Source organism: Parasteatoda tepidariorum, chromosome X1 (genome assembly GCF_043381705.1).
Source record: "Parasteatoda tepidariorum isolate YZ-2023 chromosome X1, CAS_Ptep_4.0, whole genome shotgun sequence".
Classification (NCBI taxonomy): domain Eukaryota; kingdom Metazoa; phylum Arthropoda; class Arachnida; order Araneae; family Theridiidae; genus Parasteatoda; species Parasteatoda tepidariorum.
In genome coordinates, this window is record NC_092214.1 from 68,734,411 (window position 1) to 68,749,010 (window position 14,600).

At 31.7% G+C, this 14,600-nt stretch overlaps 1 protein-coding gene across 4 annotated transcripts in view; it reads left to right on the forward strand.

The window, feature by feature from the left end:
• The window catches only part of LOC107451031 (BAI1-associated protein 3), a 344,805-nt gene that overhangs the window by 251,772 nt on the left and 78,433 nt on the right, over nt 1-14,600 (forward strand). For all 4 annotated transcript variants that reach the window (XM_071187328.1, XM_071187326.1, XM_071187327.1 and 1 more), the window contains exons 9-13: nt 950-1,031; nt 4,692-4,898; nt 6,289-6,392; nt 10,730-10,853; nt 13,519-13,643. In XM_071187328.1, coding sequence (XP_071043429.1) covers nt 950-1,031; nt 4,692-4,898; nt 6,289-6,392; nt 10,730-10,853; nt 13,519-13,643 — 642 coding nt within the window. The remainder of the gene's footprint in view (nt 1-949; nt 1,032-4,691; nt 4,899-6,288; nt 6,393-10,729; nt 10,854-13,518; nt 13,644-14,600) is intronic.

Genomic DNA, 14,600 nt, shown 5'->3' on the forward strand with positions numbered 1-14,600 from the left:
ATGTTCTCTCCAGTAAAATTTCTGAAAAACGATTTTAACTGGTTCATGGTAACAAATGCATAAAATATAAATTACCTGTACCTCTTTTTAAACTAAACGCGTCAAATAGAAATTATCAAATGGATTTAGTTGAATTATCTAATAGATTGATTTGGTTTAAAAAACGAATGCACCAAATATAAATCATCTAATGGATTCAGTTTTTTTAAACCAACTGCATCAAATATAAAGTACCTAATTGTTTGATCACTGCTATATGAAATAAATAACGTTCTTCAATCGATTATTTGTATTTTCTTAGGAACTTAAATGATTGACTATGACTCTATATTTTCTTAGCTGCATCTAGTCCAAGGACATACCCAATTTATGCATCAATTGATACAACAAAACTGCAGGCAAAAAGCTTTATTCCATACTCTTATAAAATATCGTTATATTGATCGTAGTCATGAGAAAGTTTCGCGTGATACCTAAACATTTGATCGTGCATATTTAATGCTATTTAGGTTCTCCAAAAACGGGCAGGTGTTATTTTTTATTGCAATGACATCTTCGCTGAATTCAAGATGTTTATTTTACTCACGCAATATCATAATGTGCATAAAATTCCTTAAAACATATGCAATATATTCTTAGAGAGTTCATATTTTAAAATGTATATATAATATTTGGAAACGTTAACTTATATGAAAGGTAAACTGGAAAGCTAGAATTTAAATAAAACAATCGTCCAAAAAAAGCAAATCGCACCACGAAAGGACAACGGAAACAAAATATTTTATAACAACTTTCTTAAAGCTCGTTACATTTTCCCACAACCACTAAACTATTCCTTCTTCATAGCTGATATCACAAATAGTTAAGGTCTTATTGATTCACTTTATTTTAATAGGTTTAGGAACTAATATAGATGACTCACATTAAGTTTTTACATGCTTTTTTTCAGATATTTCAAGGAAGTTGCCCAATCAGCAAGACGTGGAGACAACGTGGATGATTTTTTAGGCTGTGTTAATTTACCTTTGGAAGTAATACTTNTATATGAGGTCACCCCCAGGAACCATTAAGATTGACGCTTAGTTCGTGAAAATCTGATCATTAGAACAAAAGTTATTCAGGGTGATTCGTTTTTTTTTTTGCGGACTGTACATAGAACCCAAACAGAGGTGGACTTTATTTTTAATAATAGGGGAATTATAAATAACTGTAACAATTTAATCAATCTTTCTAAAACTAATCTTGCTATTAAACAACTTCAAACGAACTTTGCAGCCCACATATATAGACACACCCCAATAACAAGATTACCACCCCACCTCATAGACCACACTTTGAACCCCCATAGACAAAGTTAACAGCAATTATAATATCATCAGTAAAAAATTCTATACTGAACTGTTAAAAAGGAATTAATAAATGGTAAACTTTCAAGCTTAGCAATTTATTTAATATTATTATTATTTAAGCAATTCTAGCTTTCTATAAAGTTAAAAATTTAAATTTTTATAATATACAATTTCCATGATTTGCAATCAGTTTCAATTTCTTAAAATACCTTTTAAATTGCGAACAATCATTAATATGTCTAATACTTATTTAACTAAACCTGACATTATTTCCTCTAACTACTTAAATAAAATTATTACCGAGATTAAAAATGATTTTTATGGATTAATATTAGCAATCAACCTAATTTAGGTTCTATTAAACACAACAAAATTAAATCCACAGAGACTTATTGATTTCCAGGATCTCTTTAATAGCATTCCTCTTTCTAAACTAAAATGTGTTCTTTTGATTTAGTACTATGATAATAAAAATATCCTAAATTGCAAATTTAATTGCAAGGAAATTCAAATTAACTCTTGTCTTTTTAAAAATTATATTTATTATGGAATTATGATGTATGTAAATTAGTTATCTTTTTACAAAATTATGCATTTTGTTAAATAGTATTCACCCCGAGGAATTTATATTACTTCGTAATCATAACAATAATATTAATTTTAATTTTTTGAACTTAACGTTTGATAGAGAAGAAAATATTTATAAGGAATGATTTTAAGTTGAATATAAATTCACTAATTGCATGGAATTTTAATATTTCAAAGACATTAATTTAAATACTAATTCGAATCAAATAAATAGAATTAAAACAATTTGTAGTATTACTTATTTATCCAAAAACAAACAGATATACTTTTATAAAATTTGATTAAAAACAATGGTTATCCCACAAATGATATTAAATTTTATACAAAATCATTTACTTTATTGTGTATGAAAATTAATTGAAGAATATATTTATACTAAAAGCTTTCAGTCTTCTGGGTTAATTTTTTCCATGTGCAAATCCAATTCGGGAAAATTCAGGACAACCAAAAATTTAAATTAAAACCGTACTTCATTGTAATATTTTGAAATTTTATTACTAATCAATAGCCTCCTCTAATAATCGATTAAATAATTAATATCCTACAACAAATGTTTATAAGTTCTATAAAATCATTGAATTAAAATGCTGTATTTAAAATTAGACCTTTTATTAGCAATAAATTTTGAATTAACTAGTATAATACATATTACCTTCACAGATCCAGTATTCAGGCCAATCCAAGGTAACGACAAATCAAATACGGTTCTTAACTTCAGTGTGAATTCGCCTTAAAAATATATCCCACTACTCTCTATTAACGTTTAAGTTTCATAATTTGTAATCTGGCAACTTAGTTCCGAAAATATTTTTAAATGATGCAAAAAGTCACAATTTTGAGACAACTTGGGTGATTTTTTTTCTCGTTCATATCTAATATATGTATACTTTGTCCCGCAGTGGATTGATCGTTAAGACACGGTTCCCAGCAGATCACGGAAGTCAAGCATCGCTGGCTGTTGTCAGTGTGTGGGCGGGTGACCACGGATTAGTCTGCGTAGGGACCGAGGGTGTGCGGCATTGGTCCTCGTTAAACTGTTCTACCGTGAAGTGCTATACTTCGCATGCAGGTGATCGGGCTACCAAAGCGGGGGTGTCATCCCCTCTGCAGAGGATCAAAATTGTGATGGCATGTCTTCGGATCATCCTCAGGGATGTTTCCCAGACCGTCGCCAATAGCCCACTGTGCAGCTCTAGTGCGACGTAAATGAACTACAACAACGACAACATGTATACTTAATTTTAATATTATTTTTAAAAAAATAATAATTTTATCAATCAGTAGGAGTAGAGATGACGTGGATATTTTTTTAGATTGTTAATTTACCCTTGGAAATTGGAAGTAATAATTAATTTTACTTTCCAATTTACCCTCACAAATGTTATAGTCATATTTCGTGTTAAGTTTCTAAATGTAAGTCACTAAATTTAGTAGTTTATAATTAAATAAATAAGGACAGGGAATAACTTGAATAAAATTAAAAGCAAAATTTTTTATATCAAATTGTAGAGAGCTCATTTAGGAAGATGTTATGCTTACTTACTTGCAAAAGCTCTATGGCAACTAAAAATGGTTCCGCAGTGAACTGATCGTTAAGACACGGTTCCTAGCAGATCACCGAAGTCAGGCATCACTAGCTGCGGTCAGTGTGCTGGTGGGTGACCACTTGGATCAGTCTGCGTAGGGATCGAGGGTGTGCGGTATGGGTCCTCGCTAAACTGCTCTACCGTAAAGTGCTCGACCTCGCGTGCAGGTTGTCGGACTTTTGGAGCGGGGGTGCCATCTCCTCTGCAGAGGATCAAAACTATGATGGCATGTCTTCGGATCATCCTCAGGGATGCTCCCCAGACGTTCTCCAGCATAAAGTTATAGCTGTTTCGAATCCCGCCATAACCCTTGATGTATCTTAGTATTGTCTTACTTTGAACTGTGCTATCTGTCTTTCTTTTTTACAAAGGTTTATAAGCGGTACTTTTGTCATTGAGAACACAAGCCTGTATCTATGTGTACCAATGAATAAATAAAATGATTGTTGTGTAAACATTAGGTAGATACTTAATTTACGTCACGCAAGAGCTGCGCAATGGATTATTGGTGACGGTCTGGGAAGTATCCCTTAAGATAATCCGAGGACATGCCATCATATTAGGTCAGTTCCTCAATTTAGACATATATCTGAAGGCGAAGGAAATTTTCCCCAGATCCCTGTACCCATGGTACCGCTCAGCAACCGACCACAACACTTTCGATTCCAAAGATTTTACGAGAACGTATATCGCAAATATTCGGTGGATCTTAGCGAAGCCGAGGGTGATCTCCCACCTAACGCTTCAAAGCATTGTGGTAGTGGGTTCAAATCCCGCTGTTACCCTGGATGTATCTTTGTGCTGTTCTTCTCTGCATTGTGCTATCTGTCTATCTATTTGACATTGACTTATAACCCATAATTAAACACATAAGCCCGCAAATGTATGTTGTACCAATAAACCATTAAACAAAATGAGCAATAAGCTACATTAATGAAAAAGCAGAGCTATAGGCTAATGCAAAAAGCTCGTCACCCACTTCTACCACCTACAATCTAATTAAAATTATCATTATGTAAACATTGAGAATAACTTTATTAATTTGAATATAATGTATTGAAAATGGAATTATCGGTTTTTTTTTCAACAAGGATTTTATTTTTATTTAACTATTTCCAATTTTATAACACAGATCACTGTTTTTTTAAAAAATGAATAACCCTTCTAGGAAATATCAGCCGCTGGTGTAGATCGGTGGTTCCGCCTTCGAGGACGTACCAATCGCTCTAATGTTCAAGGACAAATACACTTGAAATTAAAATTTGGAACTCGTGAAGATCGAGGAATTGCTGCTGGAAATAATAATTTGCGAGAGATTCGAGAACATCAAAAACTCTTTTGGATATTCATGGACCATGAACTTAGAAAATTTGAAGTAAGTATAATTAGCGGATATTTTTCAGACCAGTTATTTGAATGTGTTTTAAAAAAAATTCTTGGTTATTGATAACTCATGAAAACTAGCTTTAATGTATTACATGATCTTAACTTATATATTTGAATTTTCTGTATAAAAGATGTTTTATGGGCTATAACAATTATCTGGTTATACTATAGTTTCAGAAACAATTTCAACACACAAGTTTTTTTCTTCTTTTTTTTTAATTTTTCAAAAATAAAATACAATAAAGCTTTTTATTCTACATAAAATAATTCGTCCAGCTTTATTATAAAACAAAAAATTCAACAAATGTGAACAATGAGAAGTCAGACTAAATAGTACTTTCGTTTTTACTTTCAGTTATAATATGGCGCATATTTGATGCACCATATTGAACTTTGAACCACAGCATCGTGTATTTTATTTTATATTATATTTTGCATTTATATCCATCGTTGAACAGCCGAACCAATTCTTGAGTTTACGACTACTAATGTTCAACTCCGTAGCCTTGTAATTTTGAACCAATCCAGAAGAGAAGGAAACTCCTGGATCAGTACCCCCAGAGGTTTTGATTTACTATGGGAACATGGAGGACTTAGCGACTCGACTGATTTAACGTGTATCATTCACCATTTACTACATGGGAAGTCTTCGGCCGGTGGGGATCGAACCCACGAACTCTTGGACATCGGCCCAGTGCCCTACCGACCAGACTATCCCGGCCTTATATCATTATGTAGTCAAGTTTAAAAGCAGTATAATATGATTCAACTTAACTTCATATTAAGGTTGCAGTAGAATTATATGATGGGTCCGGGCAGTTGTCCGGGATTCTGCTGCCGGATAACTCAAGTGTCATAATATGACATTTTTCCTACGGGTACTTTAGTCTGTTAAATTGTTTCTCCGACAGGTATATTCGCCCGACAGTGTAGACGCGTAAGACGCGTACGTGTAATATTCATATATTTTAACGAATTTATATTTATACGGTTTATTTATATTATTATATTATTTATATGCATTATTTTTATTTATTATATTTATTACATTATTTATATTTATTATATTAGCATTTTTAATAATTTAATGATAATTTTGATCAGTTATATTTGTCAATAAATTGAGGTTTTCGTTATTTTTTGTCTGGCAAATGGTCAAGTGAGTTGCTGGATTACCGATAGTGGCGCAGATGTACCTGACCCTATTGCATACAGACGTAAACTTCGTTAATGATGGTCAACTGTTTAAGAAATTTGGAATTACGAGAGAAATAATCATCTTTGTTAAATCTTACCCATTCCGCATTCTCTTAAAATTCTTTCTAGAATAGGCAGCATTGTAAGCATTTATTTATATTGTTGCATTAATTTTCTTTCAGCGTAATAGTTATGAATGGTCAGGAGAAATGCCGCAACAAGCTCTTTTAATCTTGCATCAACATGCTTTACAAGGAGATATAACAGATTTACAACAATCAGTATGGTAAGAAGACGCATCTTTAATTTTTTTTTTTTTTTTTTTTTTAAAAAAAGTTTAGGACATTCTAATAATAAACTTCATCCTCGAATAGCTAGAATATCCTACCATCTAGACAATAAGATGTTTCTGCGTAATATGCTGTAAGTAGTTGAAACTATCTAGAAATACTACAGAAATTTAAAAAACGTGTGACCATCCGGAAATACTACAGAAATTTCGAAAATTCGTATTGTAACTATCTTGAAATACTACAGAAATTTTGAAAATTCGAATTGTAACTATCTGGAAAACTACAAAAATTTCAAAAATTCATATTATAACTATCTGGAAATACTACAGAAATTTCAAAAATTCATATTATAACTATCTGGAAATACTACAGAAATTTCGAAAATTCATATTGTAACTATCTGGAAATAGCACAGAAATTTCGAAAACTATTAATATAACTATTCGTAAATACTACAAAAATTTCAAAAATTCGTATTGTAATTATCTGAAAATTCTACAGAAAGTTTCCAATTTAAATGTGGTTTATTTAAGCTACATTGCCTCAAGCCAAGTACAAAATCAGTGCAATTTTTACAGTGCAAAACTCAATACTTTATTTGAAAGCAAGCCTCTACGATTCATTGTCTCCTGTTCACCTTTCATTATTTATTTATTTATTTTTTAACTTTTCGCACAGCTTATAAGGATGTTTGCTTTGTAACCCTAAATATTCAATATCTTTTAAATTTGGAACCACCGCTTCTTTATAGCATCCTTTACTAATGGCATTAAACTCTATAAATGCAGTACAATGAAATGCTTTTTAAATATATTAAAAAAATATTTTTGCGATGCAAAAGTGTCTGAATATTAGGTCGGCCATTGAGGTGAAAGAGGTGAAGCTAAATTTATTATTAAGCACAGATTTCAATTTCCCCAAATTTTTAATTGTTATTTTCTCAACTGGGCAGTCTTTTGAAGCATGCAAAATACAAGGTCAACGTCTAATAAGAATTGAAGAAATATAACACGCTGTATTTTTCAATTTCAATAATTTTTTCTCCTGGTGAAGTTGTTGTAGTTAATTTACGTCACACTAGAGCTGCAGAATGGGGCATTGGCAACGGTCTGGAAAACATACCTGAGGATGATCCGAAGACACGCCATCATAATTTTGATCCTCTGCAGAAGTGATGGAACCCCCACTTCGATAGCCCAACGACCTGCACGCGAAGTAGAGAACTTTACGGTAGAACAGTTTAACGAGAACCAATAACGCACACCCTCTTTCCATACTCAGAATGATCCAAGTGGTCACCCACCCGCACACTGACAGCAGCCAGTGATGTTCGTCTTCGGTGATCAGCTGCAAACCGTTTCTTAGCGATCAGCCCACTGCGGGACTTTTCCTGGTGAAGTTATAGAGATACAATTCTGCAATTTGAAATTTTAGGAAAATAGTTTAACATTTTTGCCGTTTTTCAATTCGTATTTCTTAAAAATATTTTTTTTGCATAATTCACATTAAAAGAATTTTCAATACAAGCAAAAATGTTTTCAATATAAGCAAAAATGTTTTCAATATAAGCAAAAATGTTTTTTTAAAGATCTAACCAAAGTCAAATGTACAATATGAAATAAATTTATCCAAAATTACTATACACATAATTATATCGGTTTAATTTTTTGTGAAAAAAAATTGTAAACGCTCAAAAAGTACTATTTTTCACAATTTATCTATATTTCTTAATTATTTTGATAAATTTTGAACTTTTGAATAATATTCTATCGAGAAAACGGATGTCAAGAATTTTGTCGAAAAGTTCAGTTCATAATGGAAAAGGGCTCTTAAGAAGAAACATTGTGTATTCATGTGAACTTATGAATTTTTATAGATAATACATTTTTTTAATCTTTATAAATCGGCCAACATACTTCTGACATTACATAGATTCAATTTAAATTCTTATTAACAGTTACGATTGTTTCAAAAATTTTATTTATTCTAATATAAATTCATTTTCTTTCTCACAATTCATAACCTTGATTTTTTACGAGTAGTTTGTGAGTTTTATTTATTCTTATCATGAACTTATTTTAATTAAAATGAAACTTTTGTTGCGTGAAATAAAATCTTTGTCATCTTGATCCTTTTATGTAGCAGTATTTATCTTTTTTCGTAGAAAACTGAGACTTGCGTAAATTCCATGACTGCCAACTCTTCTGGTTTTTCTGGAAATGTAACTCTTTCGGTTAGATTGGTTCCAGATTTTAAAACGTTGCAAAATATATATTTAATTACGAATTCGTGGTAATTTTACATTAATATATATTTAGTTAGAAATTCGCAAGTAAGAATTTAAACTATTTTGACTACAGCAATTTACAAATAACATAACTATTTGATTAGAAAGTCTGATAGCCGTTCGATTTGGAACAAACAAAAAAAAAAGAAAAAAGAAAAAAAAGAAGAAAAAAAAACGTTGCTTAAAATTTTCAATACAAGAGTTGTTGCTACCAATAGAAAAAACTTACGCGAAAGCTTAAAATAGTGGCAGCTCAGAAATTCAGACAAATCTGTCCTAAAAAGTAGCAAATATGGCATTTGATATTTTACTACTATATGAATATGTTTAGTTTTTGGAACGGTGATTGACGATGTAAACATGGTAAGTATATTGGAAAGAATATTATTGCTAACTACTCAAAGTTATTCCTTTGCATTCACATAATTTTTAATTTAAATGAAGAGGTTCAGCACAAAATATTAGTTAGATTTTAAAAATCTATGTTTTCTAAACTATTACTTACGTTAGAATAAGTGATATACACGATTGAAAAAAAGTATTATTTTTATCAGTCGTACTTGTTACGTGTGCTACTCAACGAACCTTAAATCAGTAATCAAGAACATAACTCACATTTTATAATGTCATAGCTACATAAATGCGTTCTGAAAACGTTACGACATCGGGAATTCTTTAATGTGCCTTTGAAATAAAATCTGCCGTGGTAGCTTAGTGGTTAGTGATTGGGGATTCAATACTCGACACCGCTTACACCCACCGAGTACATGCGATATATGGGCTCGTAAAATCTGCATAAATTAAATTCTGTGGTCGGTCACTGAGCAGTACCATGGATACAGGGATCTGAAGAAAATTTCCTTCCCCTTCAGATCTATGTCTAAATTAAGGAAGTTGCCTCCCGAATTGCGATGGCATGTCTTCGGATCATCCTCAGTGATGTTACTCAACGTAAATAAAGCATCTACTTACCTTGACGTAAAACTATAAAAAGAAATCATATGTAGGCAGATATAAGAATATTTGGATGTTTCCCTAGACACTATTTATAAAACACTGATGCCAAAAACATTGAACTGTTTGTGCAGCATAACAAGACTCAAACAGTCTGTTGTTTCACACAATTGTGAACGGATTTGGATGAAGTAGAACGAACGTGCTTTACAGATTAGATACAAATTTTAATAAATTTAATTTCTTTTTTTTTCTGTAACTGGCGTTGAATACCCGATCCAATTTTAAGTTGACGACAATCAATGTTCAACTCCGTATCCGTGTAATTTTGAACCGAACCCAGAAAGCAAAAAGACTCCTGGATCAAGCATTGGAACATTGTACTTGCAAAATAAGTATAATTAGTAGTGCCCTAATTATATGGTAATTAAGTTTTACGTGTTTATAAAACAATGATACTGGAAAAGCAAGACTTGTAGAGACTAGACTTGTAGATCAACACAGAAAGTGGCTGTTTTTTCTTCTAGCATATAAACGTGGACTGAATGATTTTAGAATATAATCATCAGGAATTTCTGCTCTAGTAATGGCCAAAAGATTTATTCTACAATTATGAACTTTTAGTCACTTTAACCCTTTGAACGTTATTCCCAGCTTCTTCTGAACGTTTAAATGCGGGCTTTCTTGCGTCAAAAATTTTTTCCTCCATATTCTTCAATGGAAAAGTAGTGTAAAGCATGGGAATTTCTGCACAATTTTACCTGTTGCTCAAGCTTGGATGATTAATTACTACTCATTAGAGTTCCTTGTAGTTCCGTAGCATCGGGTAATTTTCAAACTATCCTTCGCCGCAGTATTATTGTGCTAATGCGTTGGAACCATATTTTTTAACCTATTTATGGATTATATAATAGTAATTTAGGCATATTTTATCCAGTATTTTCTTTTTTACAGTCAGTGGTTATATATTTACCATAAATATTGGGAAGTTTTTCTTGATTGCCCATTCTTTATCAAAATGTTTTTCAACAATGAGTGGATTATATAATAGTTTTAGACATATTTTACCCATTTGTTTCTTTTTTACAGTCAGTGGTTGGCTATTTACCGTAAGCATAAAGAAGTTATTCTTGATTATGCATTTCTGTATCAACAACTTGAAGAATTGTCTCTCGCTTGGGATAAAAATGAAGAGGTACTCTCAATGGAAGAAGTAAGAATTCCTTTTTTTTTCATCGAAGAAAATGATCATAAAATGTAATTGAAGTTTTTTAGCTATGCACACTGAAAAACGGACCCCCCTGAATGACTTTAAATCTAATGAACGGATATTCCGTTCTAGGACTCAATCTTGTGGTTTGAGGGGCAACCTCAAATTAGCTAATTAATAATTACAGACGATATTCATAGACAGAGCAGACGGTATTCGTAGACAATGATGACGGTATTCGTAGACAGTGCGGACGGTATTCGTTGACAGTGCAGACGATATTCGGTCAGGAGACAATTTTGCCGCTCTCCTGACTAAACTATTGAGAGCATATTTCCCTGATTGCGTCTACCCCCTATATCTTAGGGGTTAGGAATCTGAATCCACCGAAAAAAGGCATACTTATTCAGAGAAAGTTTATTTTTTGTGTCTGATTTCGTAACTTGATATATCGTCTGAAGCATATTACTAAGCATATTTGAGGCCTACCCTTCAAACCATAATGATTGAGTCCTAGAACGTGAAAATCCGATCATTAGATAAGTAATTCAGGTGAGCCTGTTTTTTTCCCGCCCCATACATATCGATATAATTATAATTTCTTAAAACGAAAAATCCTTGACATCTTAAAAACTGCTTGGTATCTTAATTTTTCCTTTGATATCTTAATGATTTGATGCGTTCTGCTTTCCCGTCCACTCGTACAATATGAGATTGACCTTTAGTCATTATTTGATGACCATTGATGTTTTATTTTTTCATTCGTTAGTTGACGTTTTTCCTCGAAAAAGAGACTTAGCGATAAAATGAGGATAACTTTCTACACTATTTACCGTTCCAACGCATTTGAAGATTCGAAATAAAAGTAATATTAGTGCCTCTTATCAAATTTCTTATTGAAATCGATTAAACTCCATATAATTGAATTTATTAACAGACGTACTCTGTGACTTAACATTCGACTCTTAGACTATAAATCAAACATCTGCTTTTCTTATATTTCCTTTACTTATTTTTAAAAAATGTACGTATCTGAAAGAAAACATTCATAAGAGTTTATTAAAATACAGATAAGTGATTAAGTTTAACGGTTACAATATTTGAAGAAGTTAAAGTTTTACAGCAACATCTCGATTTAACTAAACTAGCATAAAAGTGAATAACCTTTTGGACAAATGCTAACTTGAAAACAAATAATGTAACTTGCAAAAATAAAGTTAGAAGTTACGGGTTGCATAACTAGTAACTAAAAGATGGCTTAGGGCTTATGTTTGCTGGAATACAGAGCCTGAAGATTTATATATCAAGTAAGAATTTCTTAATCTATACGCCAGATACTTCTAATAAATCTGTGCGTGATTAATTTGGGTAATTATTCTTTTAAGTGAAGAAGAGATGAAAGAGAAAGAATATTGCTATCTAGACAAATGATGTGTTGTTTTCGATGCTTTTTTTACGATGAATCAAATAAGCTAATCTGAAATTGATAAAACTAATTGTTTAGGAATGGTTTGTTTGTATAAAAAAACACTTAAGTACTTATGCATACCTGAAATTAAGCCGAAGCAAGTGAGGTATTGTTTCGTTTGTATTTTGTTACGGGGAATCGAATGCAATCAAAGACAAGTCATTAGAATTAATAGTTTAGAAGTTGTAAGACATAAAAATGTTTAATTTGTACAATATTTGACAAAGCTTTTGAAACGGATATATAGACAAGTGAGGTATTGTTTCCGATGTACTTTTTTACGCTATAACCAATAAAATAAAAGTTCTCATCCAAAATACTAAGAATTTTATGCATAAAAATTATAATTTTTGACTTATATCCTTTTATTCATAAAATCTTTATAACATCAAAGTTTTTAGTTATATCAACGTAATTTTGATTTTATTTGATGCTGAGTAAAAAACGCATAATATTTATCACTTCATTTGTTTATATAAGTGTGTCAGGCGTATAAATAGGTATAGGTACAAAACACTTCGTTTTGTACATAAAAGTCTTAATAGCGTTCGAACTATTGATCCTCAATGCTTTGTTTTAATCTAATTAGATTCAGCGAAAAAACACTGAAACCATAACCTAACTTCCATTGATAGACATGCCAACAGTGTAAATAAGTATAAACACAAAACTGATTTTTTATGGATATAACCGTGATAGCTTCTAAATTATTAGTTCTGTAGATTTTGAATCAGTTTTAGAGTAAAAATTCCAGTGTAAAAATGCATCGAACATAATACCTCATTTGTCTGAACAGCAACATTTAAATCTATTCCCCATTTTACCCTTTCTTGTCCCCCCTCAATATAACTTTTAAAGAAGGAAGAATGATTTAAAGATATTGGAAAAGAGTTCCAATATCATTAAATCATGTTTACCTAATATACGAACAGTGGTAAAAACGAATACTTTTATCATGAAGCGCGAAATGTTTTTACTAAGCCGCCCCACAACTAGTCTTCTAAGTCATCTTTAAAGTTCTAAAGCTATAGCACTAAATGTCATTGAAGTGATCTGCTTTGTAGATCTGATCAGCTGTTATTTTACAGGTAATTAATAATAAAATAAAAATGCTGCTAATTTTTGTGCGTTTTCTATTTACTGCTTTTTCTCATTTAATCTGATATTTAGAATAATTTCACAAGTGTTTCATATACTTAGGAAGGAGACTTATCTGAATCTCTCAATGAATTTGTCGAACACTGTATTGAGCTCTTACGTCATCATCGGAAGTACTTTACTCCTCATAATACTTTGTCTTGGCACAGAATGAAATTCATGATGAAGTAAGTATTTCATTCAATGCAATTACTTAGTAGTTATTTTTATACAATATGGATAAATTCCAATGTTGAGCCGTGGTACCTCAGTGGATAGAGCTCCAATGAAGTGCCCCGGTTTCGAATCCCAGCGATGGCTTGTCGATGCGAATTCCTCACCCGGGTTACACTTACTAGAGTGCTGACGTCAATTTCCTTAGTGGTAGACGAATCATCGGTTTGAGTTTCTTTGCCGTCAGGCTAAACATAACAGGTTCTCGTGGTTTTGCTCCCCATGTAACGCAAATGCGGGTAAGTTTCATCAAACAGTCCTCCATGAAGGCAAATTTCTCCCAATACTGGTTCCAGGAGCTTCCTTGTCTTCTGGATTGGGTTCAAAATTACAAGCCTACGGAGTTGAAGATTGAAGTTGAGTAATAATTGGGACGGCTGTTCAACTACAGTCTCAAAATTTCCAATGTTGTGAGCTATGTTATACGTCACATTGCAATGCTTACGTTTGTAGCTCTACGTAACGTTTCAGTTTACAATGACGCTAGGAGTTGATTGTGGGATATATTTTTGGAAACCAAAGTAATTTAAAAATACCTCATATGTTATTTTCATATTACCATGATTTTTCTAATTGAAAGCCACCCAAGTAGTTCTAGGCTTTTGTTTTAAAATATTTTTTTTTTGTTGTATTGAAATAAAAAGGTACTAATTAAGAGCTATAAAAATATTACAATATTGAAGGTTTTTTAAAAGAAATAATAGAAGAAAATTAAAGTTTGCAATCTCGGAGTTTTTGTTCAATAGTTAGATTTCTTGCTTAAAATGAAACTTTTTTTAACTAAGTTTATGACTATACTGCTGCCATCTATCGTATAATCGTTAAACTTGGCACAGTTCAATTCAGAAAATTTCTTCTAAGTTTCTCTTTAATCGATTTTAAATTTAAAAAAGGAAATAAGCAACAGGAAA